We start from the raw sequence: 12,388 nt of genomic DNA on the forward strand, positions 1-12,388 counted from the left end.
AGAGCAGCAACAAGATGGGGAGGGGAGAGGAGGGATTCCCACTGGCTGGGAGCCTGCTCTGGGAGCCGCCGGCACGGCACGGTACGGTGCGGGGCAGACAGGCAGGAATGCAGTGGGGCAGGCAGCATCGTTCCCACAGCAGGCTCTCCTGGTGCCACAAAGGCTGCAGGCTGGCTCCGACACAATGCGCGGCGCAGGGCAGCTCCGCTGTCTGCTTGGCAACTCCAGTCTCGCCCCACACTGCCCCGGCCTCTCCCAGGCCCCCCCACCCCGGCACAACAGCAGTCAGGCGGAGCCCCCTCCAGCTGGGCTGGCTGTGCCCCCCTCGCCCCCTCCCCCCCGAGGGGGGGGGGGGGGGGGGGATGTGTGTGGGTTGTTACCTGTCTGGAGCCAGCTCTCCGTTGGTTTTCCCCTGCACCGGGTCCTCCTTGTACATCCGTGTGCCATAGAAGTACCAGTACAGGGCCCCGCTGCTGTCCTCGCCCAGCGGCTCCACGCGGAGGCTGTCGGCGTCCAGGCCCTGCGCCCACCGGGAGCCCCCCGCCAGACGGTGACAAGTTGAAAAGCGGCCACAATTGTCACACAAAACATGATGACACCCCTCCGCAAACACCTCCCTCCCTCCCTCCTTCCCTCCCACCACGCCACAGCAGCAGTACAGCTGCTCCTCCCGGCCGAGCTGGGAAAATGTTACTCCAGGGGGAAGGCGACTGTTCGCTCTCTGTCCAGGGAGGGATTTAGATTGGCATCTCTAATTTGAATGGCCTCTCTCGTTTTAACATTTCATCTCTGGTGCTCCTGACAGGGAAGGTCTAATTAGTGCTGGCGACAGTCACGCACAGCCCTGAGAAGCTCCCTCCCCCCCCCCCCTGCCTCTACCCTCCCCCAGCTCCCCCAGTATACTTCAGCCCCATCCTTTCATCTCACACCATCCCTCAGCAAGGCAGTCTCAGCTCTCACAGCCCTGCCATTGGAGCATCTCCAAATTCACTCTTCTCAGGAAGAGTAGCCAATGAAGCCAATTTGCTTGGCAACTCTCATGTTATGAATACATCCGCAGAGGACAAGGGCCCAAGCCTTGGGCACTCGCCTTGGGTCCTCTGCAAGGCAGAGGAGGAGATGGAGAACCGCCAATCCACTGTGTCGCCACCTGGTTACCTGGTTTAAAATACATTGAAAAGCATCTACTCCTCTCTTCCCAGTAAAAGTCATGGGTCTGGCCCAGCTCCTACAGCCACACTGTTTCCTGCTTCCCCCATCCCTGCTGCCCAAAGCACCTTGAGGAGGTCGAAGACATCGTCTGCATCGAGGCGGTAGTCGCAGAGGCGGTGCAGGATCTCCACCCGGGTGCGCAGGGGCAGCTCCTGGAAGGTGGACTCCCGCAAGGGGTTGGGTTTCCCCTCCTCCAGCTCCCAGCGGTAGTTGATGATGTCCTCCAGGTAGCTGTGAAACGTCTGGGATCTAACCAAGGGAAAAAAGTCCCACACACTTACTGTAGTTTGCCATGCCAGAAACACCTGGTGCACCAAGCAACTTGAACAAACATAACACAGAGACATCACCTGAAGGAAAATGGTGCCTCACGACAGCTATGGCTGGGTACAGCTCTGTAACCCATATTCCCAAAACACAGGAACCTCACTGCAACACCATGGGATTTCACACTATACGCAGACAGCTTGTAGGGCTCTGCATTACTGTTATTTCCTTCTAAGCTGAAAGAACGAGCTAAACATTACGGCAACTTGGCCTCATCCCCTTTCTATCCTAATGGGCAGTGCCTTGTTCTAGCACCAACATCCACCCTTTGCTAAAATAGGATGCAACAAAGGTTATTGGTCTGATCCCCTTGCACCTCTCCCCATTTGATGCCTAAACCTTCTTCTTCAGCTTTTCATTTGCCCCTCACATCTGTCATTGCCAAGCCCTGCTCCACTCCCTCTGCCTCTAAAGTAGTTTTCCACGCCTAAGTTCAGTGCCCTGAAACTTTCCATAGCTCATCACCTCCTCCCCACTTTGCTGATTTATGCTTCCCATACTCCTGTTGTGGCCCATACTCGTCTCTCCCTCTATCCCCAAAGGTGCTGCCACTTTCTGCCTGTTCCTCCCTCCATCAGTGCCTCTGGCAGGACATCAGCACAGCCCAGTTAACACACATGGCTTGGACCCTGACACACAACGAGGCTCATCCCCAGCATGAGTGTACGTCCCAAACAGGGCTCCACCCAGAGGGCTCTGTCCTCTGTAGTCTCCCAGATGATCAAGCTGAACATTCAAGCTCTTCATAAACATTGCTACTAAACCGATCTCTCTCATCTTCTAGCTGGGCCACATGAAGTCCCACTTTCATTCCCAGCAGTTCATCATATAACTCAAGGAAGCAGACATTTCTTACCCTTGTCTGTCATTGAGGGTAAATGTCCCTATCTGACTGTTGATGGAGCTTAAGGCTAAAGGAACTCCTGTCCGTATTTTAATGAGACATAAGCCTTTATTCTGAATGCTGAAAATTTCAGGGTAGGGAATGAAAAAGGGCTGGTGAGTCCATGTGTCCCTAAATATAAAACTTTCTGAAGATCTGTCCATATCACTTTGAGTCCTGAGACTTGCCAGGCTCACTCAGCCTGCTCAAGTTGCTGTACCCTGAGCACAGCAAAGGGGGACCCCCCCCATGCCCCAGCCATTCTTGCACACACGGGAAGTCCATATGCCAGCAAGAACACCACTGGGTACACATTCCCACCAGCTCTCAAAAAGGCAGCTCAACTTGATAGGTTTTTGGCACAAGCAGATTACTCTATATGATTAATGGAATCGCGCCAGCACCACAGAATTGCATTTCCCTGAGAAATCGCTAACTTCCACAAAAGCTATTATTTTTAAACAAAGAGATAGAGGAGTGTGATCCAACTGAAGAAAGATGGTTAAAAGTCAACAAGAAGTTAGCTATTAGACAGAGGTCTTCACACATTTGGTAAAGACTGGACTTCTCTGCAAGGAGCATGACTGGACAGTGACTGCAAGAACGAAGGAACAGATGCCTCAAGCCATGTCCACCTGGCAGCGTTTCCCTTCCTCCTTGAGTAGAGAGAAGTTGGTGCTACCACCCTGCAGATCACTCCTCACCAGTCTGCTTCCTTCTGACGTCAAATGCAAGCTGACCTCCCAGGGATACGTCCTCTCACCCGATGACTGTCACCAGCCCTCTGGTTGTTTCACTCCCACTAATATCAGCAGTCACACAAATGCAACTTGAAACAGCCCCCTATGCTGACAAAGTTCAGTCAAAAAGGGAGAACTGACAACTGACATTTTATGAAATTATGTATGTGCTGCTTCAAGTAGTAATTTTAGGGTAAAAATGACAGCAAATATCCTTTTGTCAAGTGAAATATTCAATGCAGCATACACCTACCTGGAGCAGCTGTGCATCCCCAGTGTCTTCCTCATTTAACTCAAGACCCAACTTCCAGCAAGGACTTCAACTTGGCAAAGAGTGCAATAATAGATTCCCTTTATAGACTTTTTAAGAGTGCTATTTGATCACACATCTTGAATGTTAGATATTTACCAAAGCCATTAGATTAAAAAAAAAAAAAAAGAAAGAAAAAGACAGTCTAGCTTTCAGAATAGAGTGATGAGAATATCTTTTCCTGGAAGCAGGAAAGCAGGAAAGCTTAGTCTGTTGCAAAAGGGAAATGACTGTAAGCTCCCAGAGAACATTCGAGTTTCAGCCCCCCAAGTTCAGTTCTTCCACTCTGTCAGAGCTCAAGGCAGAAGATAATTTCATCAAGTCTGATACAGAGGTTCTGGCTATTTCCAATAAAATTGCCTGAAAAAAGTTTCCCTAGGATCCTGAATGACTAGTGAGTGACAAGGATTGGCCAGGAAGAAGCAACAAAAGTAACAGGGTTTTATCTGCTCCTATTTTTTTCTGGCTAAATTTTTTTTTCTACCTAGAAAAAAGGGAGAAAGGCATGGAAAAAACGGGATCAGACAGATACTTTTGCTGCTTGCATGAGTTCACTCATCTTGCTCTATCATTTTGGCTGCTCTCAAAGAAAACCGATCCAGGAAGCCCCTCAATTCCAGAAGATCATCTGAAATCTTTGCCTATGTAGCTCTCTTTCCTCCTGGGGACTGGCTCTGTTGACTTAACCAATTTGGTTTGAGTTTGACTTTCACATAAGTGGCTAACACTAGAAATTTCCACCATCCGCCCAGCGTTCAATGCATTACAAGCTCTGTTCTTAAGAGTACTTCTGAGTTCCTACCCCCATCAATTTTCAAAGACAGCTACTGTGCATTTGTCGCTTTGAATAAGGATAGAAATGAGAACCAGAGATGGGAAACAGATGTCTCAAGGCATTCCCAATCACTCTCAATCTTGCCCAATTTATATTTTCCCTCTTAATGGGAATTGACCTCTTTTCTCCAGACAAATGTAGGGTGCTCGTCTTCAGCCTGTCTGCCACACCTTCAGTTAGTTTCACTCACCCTGTCTCTATTACACTTCCCTTTGAAAAGGGATTTGGAGAAGAAAATCTGCAGGAAGCAGAGCAATCTGTGACAACCCTGCCCTTGGGTTTTCTGAGCAGAAATGCTCAGTGCTAACTATTCAGAATTAAAATTCAAAACCAAGAACCAGAGAGACAGGGTCCAGGAATGGAATGACCTGGATACAGTCTGTTAAATACCTTTTTTTTCAAGTTCACTAATAGGACAGTAATACACTTGCAGGTATGCTAAGTCCTACAGAGTTTCTGCTGCAACTGAGAACCTCTGAAAACCCTTTTTTAGGTGGGAAAAAGGCAGGAGGGAGACAACTGAGACAGATGTTTCTCTTCTCCAGAGGTTCTCAGCATTACTGAGACTTGTAAAAACACTCAACTAATGGAGGCAATGTTAGGTTAGCAATGTCCTTCCTCTACAAATTGAAGCACTCCCAAGGAGGCTGAACTGGTACATGGACATACTCTGTCTCGGGGCACATATCCAAAGGAAAACCAACTCTCTTCTGAAAGTAAATTGGGAGTTCTAGAAACAATTTACAAAAAAGTGTGAAACCACAGGCACGACTGTCACCACATGTCAACCACTTCCTCACGTACAGCATAACCATCTTCCATACAGCTCATTAAACCAAGGAAAAGTATTACAGAAATCAAGTGAGATTAGAAAAGGTACCTCAGAGTACTCTGCAACTGTAAAACTTCATCCTTCCAACCCCTTTCTTCCATCCCAACTTCACTAGCACCATTAGCATTCCAGAAAACTGTGACAAAATTTCCCTCACTTGTCAAAACATCTCTTACTTTGCAGTTGCCCCCCGATGTGCAAAGCAATTTGGATAGCTGTAGTGGGGCAGTGCTGGAATAGCACCTGCATATCTGTGTGATACGTCCCACACAGATGCAGATGATTTTTCCTGAGCCCAATGCAATTCTTAGTCTCATCTCTGGCTGCGTTCTGAAACCAAAGGGTTGTTTTGCTAGAGATCCCCATCTTTTTTTGCAAAGATTAGAAAGGAGGTCAAAGCTGAATTGCAACTGTGGTTGAAAGTTTTAATCGCATGTTGCAGACCTGTGCATATACAAAAGGAAATATGGGGCACAGGGAAGGACAAGACCTAGCACATCCATGTCAAAGAGGAAGAACAGAGTCAGACAATCCACAAGAGCACCAGCAAGGCTGCAGCTCAAGTTGCCTGTGATCTTTAGTAGCAGCTGTGAAAAAATCAGGGCATAAAGAAGATGGAGCAAGTTGAAGGAGGGGCTGCTCTCCAACATGGGTATCAGCGTCCAGAACAGCCAGAGAAATGATACACCACCCCCTGACAGCTCAGCGCCGCAGCCCGGCCATCTGCTGCCCGGCTGCCTCCCAAAGAGGGAGGTTTCTCTGAGCTCCAGGAGAGGGGAGCCGAGGACTCCTCCCCCCCTGCCTGGCGATCCCAGTGGCTTTCCCCTGCTTGCAGGAGAGGCATCCTTCCCACTGCTGGGCTTTTAACGCGTGGGGTCATGCTCTGCTGTCACAAAAACAAGCTTGGCCAGCATGCCCGGCTTCCCGGAGGGGCTCCTTTGGAGACCTCTGGAAGAGAGGGTGAAAATTTCACAGAGTTGATGGGATGTATGGAAAAATTTGGTTGGAGCTTCCGGTGAGCAGGCTTGGGAGGGAACAGCTGCATCCAGAGACCCCAGCCCCCCGTAGGGCAAACCCAATGTGAAATTCCTCCTGAGCAAACCCAGCACCCTCAGGGCTGGAATTATGTGTACACACACACACACACACAGTTATTTTTTTTATCCTCATGCCCAAAGGAAGCAGAGCCACTTGTGCTCTTAGTTTTAAAGACTCCAAAGTAAATCAAGTCTTGGCTGGAAAACTGTAAACAAAATCAAGTCAAACAAACAAAAGCAAAACCAAACACTGATTCAGTAAGAGAGTCCCCGTGTCAATCTGCACTTCCCGCAGGCAGGATGCCATAGCCTGAGCATGGAATTACTGCTCCAGCACACTGCCCTATCTGGTCTATTGCTGCCAATTTTGTTACAAGCCCTCCCCTTACACACATCCCTAAAAACCACCCTAAACCCAAACCCCCACCCTCTCCCCAAACCCCCAATCCTGTGTGAGTAAATATTGGATTAAGAGAAACATTAGGGTAAGGAGTCGGAAATATTGGAGACAAAAATCTCCCAATGATGCTCAGCTACTGCTGGCACACAAAAATAAGCCTTCTGAAAGTTCAGATGCCAAATAATTGCCTGGACCACTAGCTAGAATATCTATCATGTTGACAGTGTTTTAGGTCTCTCGTTTCATTCAATTTACAAAATGCAATGGAAGAGTAAATACTGGAACACTCTTGAGCTAAAACTGCTGGGAAAATGGCAAGCCTGACCTGCATCTAATCCTAGACAGTATATTGTTCTTCAGATTAAAACCAAGAACCCTGACAAAACCAGGAGAGCAGGAACAACAATAGACCTCTTCCACCTCCTACCCAAGAGTTGTATGTGGGAGGAACATGGAAAACAAGACGGGGAGAGCTCAGCCTTTCCCTCAAGGACCATTTAAACAGGAATATAATTACTCTTGCGGTTCCTATCAGACAGTTAGCCAGAAAGAAAAATAATAGAGGTGATACTTATGTCTGGTAAACGCTTTAAAAGCTAAAAAAGACTCAGATGCCCCCAGCCACCCAGCACAAGCATTGCTTTTCGGAGTTCTTAGCACTAGATGAAGAAAGTCTTCTTCTGCATCTAATTCACAGCACACAAGAGAACTGGTTTTGCCTCTGTGATCTCTCTAGTTAAAAGAAAGAACCTCAAAAAATCAAGGTCTTATCAGAACAGACGTTTTATCATGCAGTTAATTTTATGAACTGAAGATGTTTCACCTTATGGGCTGGCACCTTTTAAGTTCTGAATTGGCAAAAAGACATCAGCTTGGTGTTGAGAGTCACTCAGGTGTTAATGAGAGCATTAACTGACAGATGGCATTCAAGATATTTCTCGCCTCTCCAATGAAGACAGCTCCTTTGCTAGAGTAGAGATCAGGAAGGCTTAATTCTTAACAAGCATACAATGCCTTGGCACAAAGGAAAGCCCTCTGGAAGGTAATGGGAAGGATTCAGGGTTTGCTGGGATGACCTCAGTCAAACATCATTAACAGGGTCAGGAGAAGCAAAGCCTATTTCAGAAGAAAAAAAATAATGTGAGGACCCTCATGATCAATCTATCGTGGCTTGTCAGAAAGAGAAAGCTTAGGCTGACCTTAGAGGCAATATGAGTTACTACTACCAGCCTGACCTTGAGCTCTCATGTAACAATGGAGACTTTTTTTTTTTACTGTATTAATGAGCTTTCTTATCTGAGGTGGGGGAGGAAGCTTTATGGACCAGCTGGTACTTCACCTTCAAACAGTTTACCCTACTGAGAAACTAAGTTAAGTATGATGCAGGGGGAAAAAGATGCTATCCCATCCTTCTTCGGGAGGAAAAGGGTTGGGAAGGTATCCTTCCAAGCCCTCCGTGTGCAGCCTGCTCAGAAGGCATGCAAGCCAGCAGAAAGCATGTCCTCCTCAGACCATGGGCAAACTTGTCATTGGGGTGGCTAAACTGGCAGAGGCTCAAGGGCAACGAGCACCCACCCTGAAGGGTCTCTGCACAAAACACTTCACCGTGGCAGAGCAAAATGGTGGAGAAGCTGGAGATCCAGGAATCATGACCTTAAGCTTTAACAGCCACACGTCATTTCCAATTCAACTAGCAGTGCCACTAGTTGTACCACTGATGAGGACAGACTTCAAAAATTCCCAGGAACAGCCTAGAGGGAGGTAGCAACTCCTGGGGGCACCACACTTGTGACAGACCTCAGCAACATCCAACCCTGGCAGAGCCCCTGTGATGGAGGAAACACCTGGGTACATCCCACCTTTCAGTGTCTTTTTTGAAACATACCTGGAGAAAACCTGCTGGCCTACTAGTGGCTATGAACAAAAGCAGGACAGCTGACATTAATGGACCTTGAATGAGACCACAAAGTGGGGGGAAAAAAACAAAATTCAAATTACATTGATCAAAGCTCCAGAGTGAAGTTTCTCCTCTCAGAGTCGTAAAGGCAGCAGAGATTGCTGGAGTACAAGGCCATCACAAGGCATGTACAGGCCTGCCTTTTGTCCTCCACTGCAAACTTGAACTAGTTTTTTGACCTTGCTGAAACCTCAGTAATTCTGTGGCTTACCTGTCATTGGCAGTGAAGGGGAAGAGAAAGACACCAGAAGAATTGAGTGGGTTGACTGCACTGAGCTCTACATACGAGGACATTTGTCTTCACCATTGCTGAACATGGAAAGACAGTCTTTCTACGTTAGAACCATGGTTTTATTTCAAAACATAAGGACAAAATATTAGCCGGTTAGCTAATGTTTAGTAGAGGCAGCTCTTCCCTAAAATAGTCTGGTCTAACTCCTGGATTTGGCAGTCTGAAACATGAGTGGTTGGAGGTTTCCACATCCATGACAGAGACACCTGAAGTCTTCCACAAAAGTAAAGGACAGCAGAGTAATTTCAGCACCCTAGCAACTCATGATCCCTGCCTCTCTCTTGTCCACCCCACAACTTACTTCCAGAACTCAAATGTGGTACTGAGTCCAGACCACCCCCAAGAATATGCTGAAGAGATGCTTAGAGAAGACAACACAGTTCTGGATGTTTCCTCCAATATGATAACACAAAGTTAGGACAGGAGGCTCTCCAGCAGAAGGGCTGCTCAACCTTGCTAAGGAAATCTAATTTACATGGTTGGATGCTGTGGAATCCACTGCCTTCCCAGCTGAACTCCCATAATGCTTGTGTTTAGGAGAGAGAAAAAAATCAGCTAAGAAAACCCACGGCTGTCAGCAGCTAAGAACATTCCAACTCCTTGTCTTCCTCCATCTTACCTTGAGCGATCTCCCATACAATAAAAACTGGGGAAGCTGGAAGGGGAGCTGGCAGATATGCTGTATCCCACAGAGAAGCAGAATAGGAACAGCTATGGAGCGAGGCAGTGTCTCTGGGGAGGCAGAGAGAATGGAGAGCTGATGTGGGCTGTCTAGTCTAATAAGGGATCACACCACAGGAGCATGTGCTGGCTTGACAGAAGCAAGTGCAGCCACTTAACCTGGGTATGACAGCTGAAGTAGGAGCATTGCTTTGTTACCCCAAAAAAAGGGGAGCATGAAGGAAGAAGAGGAAGGCACAAAGTCACTGCAGCTCCCAACCTTTCAGGAAGGTTCCAGGTCTGCTTGTCCAGACTTCTCGCCCCAGCCACAGCCATAAAACTGAACAACCAAGGAATTTTCCAGTTTGGGCTCCTTAGCACTACTAGGCCACACTCAGCAACTCCTGAACTAGATGGAGATGTCCTTTTATCTCCCCTCAGCTGATATGTGCCACCTTTCACCCCTTTTCCCTCACACAAAGGACAAGAGGCAGCGAGTCCACCCCTCCTAGAGGAGACGCCAGCCATAGGAACTGAACTCATCTCAGACACCAGTGTGGCAAAAGGGCACACTCTGATCTTCCCCAGCTGCCTTTGGTCCACACATCTCCAGTGGTTTGGCTCTTATCTAGCAACAACCCTACGAATGACACAGCCGCTGGGGGTGACTTGTTTGTTATTTTGCTGAGAAAAGGCAGAAGAGCAGCAGAGATACCAGCACAGATACAGCACCGTCCCGCCTTGGTCTCTTCTGGAAAGACACTTTCCTTGGGCTGGCAAATGCCAGCGACAGGCAGGAGAGCTGAGATAAGTGTCTATTTGATCTCCTTTCCCCCATTTACCCTGGATTTTTCACTGCTTTATGTTCACAAAATGCCAAGGCAACTAATCAGTGCTCTGTGACCCCTGTTAATTGGGCTGTGTGAGAGAAAGGCAGCACTGGCAAGAGAAATCACACATACCTGTTACTTTGAACTGTCCTGTCATATTCCTGCTTGTAGGAGGCTCCAAGCACCCTTCTGTGAGCCAGGGCTGCTCTGTTTTCATCACCATCCCTGGGATCAGCAGGAGCGGCCACAAGCGTTCCGTGTTGTGGTCCTGCCTCTAACACCTCAAAGTACAGGGAGGCAACAGAGAGGCATGTTGTTGCTTCTCCTTCTGTACGAGAAGGTGAAATTAATTTTGGGTGAAGGAAACACAGCCTGAAGGCACTGATGGCCCTTCTTTTACCTATGCCCAACTGCTCCTCACTGCCCTTGTCTGCCTCGCCGTTGCTCCCCCTCACACTCCCCACCACAATAGCAGGAAGAAGTGAGCAGATGCCCAGCATCCATCTCCCCATCCCAAGAGACCGGCAGCCTATTTGGCCAAGTAAGCCAGGGAAAGAAAGCAATTGGTGTGAAGATGTAAAGCATTGGAGAAAAGAGGGTTTGGATTTGCCAAGCCTAGTGGATTATATGCAGTTCCTGGAAGATGAGGAAGACACATATGGTTAACTAGATGCATGCTGGGTGCAGGGGCCTGCATTTGATTTGTAGGTAGGAGCAAGGGCTGCTTGTGTGTTTCTTTCGTTTGATTATGGGAAGGAAGAAATAGGAATATGAGCAGCTATGAAACCAGAGCAGCCAGAAATATCCCAAACAACAGCTGAAGGCATATGGTACTAAAGGAAGAGAAAGTCCTGGGGTCAAAGGGGATAAGCAGGAGAGTGTACACACTGCCCAGAGAGATTCAGAGAATATTAATGGGATTAAAATAAAACTTAAAATATAATGACTGCTTATTTGTCTTTCAATGCTGGCTCAGCCCTTCCTTCAAATTCACTGAGTCTCTGCACAATCTCCATGAAGGGATGACTTGTGCTCTCAATACATGCAGGGGGGTTTAGGGCAGTGGTAGGGACAGAGAAGCAGGAACTCCCTCCCCCACTACTGATGCTGCAATTTGAGTGAAAACTGGTAATGACAAATCAATGAGTTGGATAACTGGATTAAAAAGGGGGGAAAAATCATTCTGCTGAAAGATCCTGAAACATGACTATGTTGAGCAAACAGTATTGTTATGTATATTTGTGAAAATATGAATTAATATAGACATAGATGAACAGAAAGGATTGTTCACCTTGAATGAATACAAATAAGAGATAAATTGAGACAGTTTCAAAAACTGTCTTTTCCCTTATTTAATCTACATTAATACACTAAATTAGAGAGTGACTGTGCTATTTTCTGTGGGTGTTGTTGGTTTTGACTCAGGGTTCATGCCAAAGGTGCTGCCCCCACAGATACTCTGTACTTTAGTTTATTCAATTTTACCTTTAAGATGTTACCATGAAACCTTTAGGCAAAGGGTGCAATAACAAAGCAGTTGCATTCAGTGTGATGTACAACCCATGAGATCAGCAAGGGTAGGCTTAAACTCCAAGAGGAAACCATCTCTATAATCAGCCACTAACATGCATCTTCCTACCTTCCATCTCACTGAAACTTGCACCACAGCTCCAGCACAGAGGAAAGCAGATGATATTGCAGCTACTTTTTCTCTTCTTGCTTAAAAATAGAGACCTCGGTTCATCGAGATATGGCTGAAATTGTAAAATACTGAGCATCTGGAAATATATAGGAACCTCCAGAAAACTCCTGTAAGACGGTCTGTCAGAAATCTTGCCTGTCTGAACGGGAAGAAGACCTGAGTGCCCCTAAAGCACTAAGAGGCTTCTGCTTCTTTACTGGGGGTTGCACTGAGCAGTCCATCAGTCACAGAAGGGACAAGGTGCCTGTTCCCAAAAGGGTCAGCCACTCTTTTCCTTCCTTGAGGAATCAATCTGTTGAGCCAAGGGAGCCCAAGAGAGAGGTAATATCAGTTACTAAAGCTTTACCCAGAAAGGGAGGCACAGCAAATGG

At 47.3% G+C, this 12,388-nt stretch overlaps 1 protein-coding gene across 1 annotated transcript in view; it reads right to left on the reverse strand.

Annotated features, from left to right (window-relative positions):
* The window catches only part of LOC113956954 (cat eye syndrome critical region protein 2), a 97,182-nt gene that overhangs the window by 25,372 nt on the left and 59,422 nt on the right, over nt 1-12,388 (reverse strand). The window contains 2 exon segments of the mRNA XM_027664043.1: nt 381-520; nt 1,278-1,461. Of these exon segments, the coding sequence (XP_027519844.1) occupies nt 381-436 (56 nt within the window). The 5' untranslated portion in view covers nt 437-520; nt 1,278-1,461.

This window comes from Corapipo altera, unplaced genomic scaffold (assembly GCF_003945725.1).
Source record: "Corapipo altera isolate COAL_440 unplaced genomic scaffold, ASM394572v1 1, whole genome shotgun sequence".
NCBI lineage: Eukaryota > Metazoa > Chordata > Aves > Passeriformes > Pipridae > Corapipo > Corapipo altera.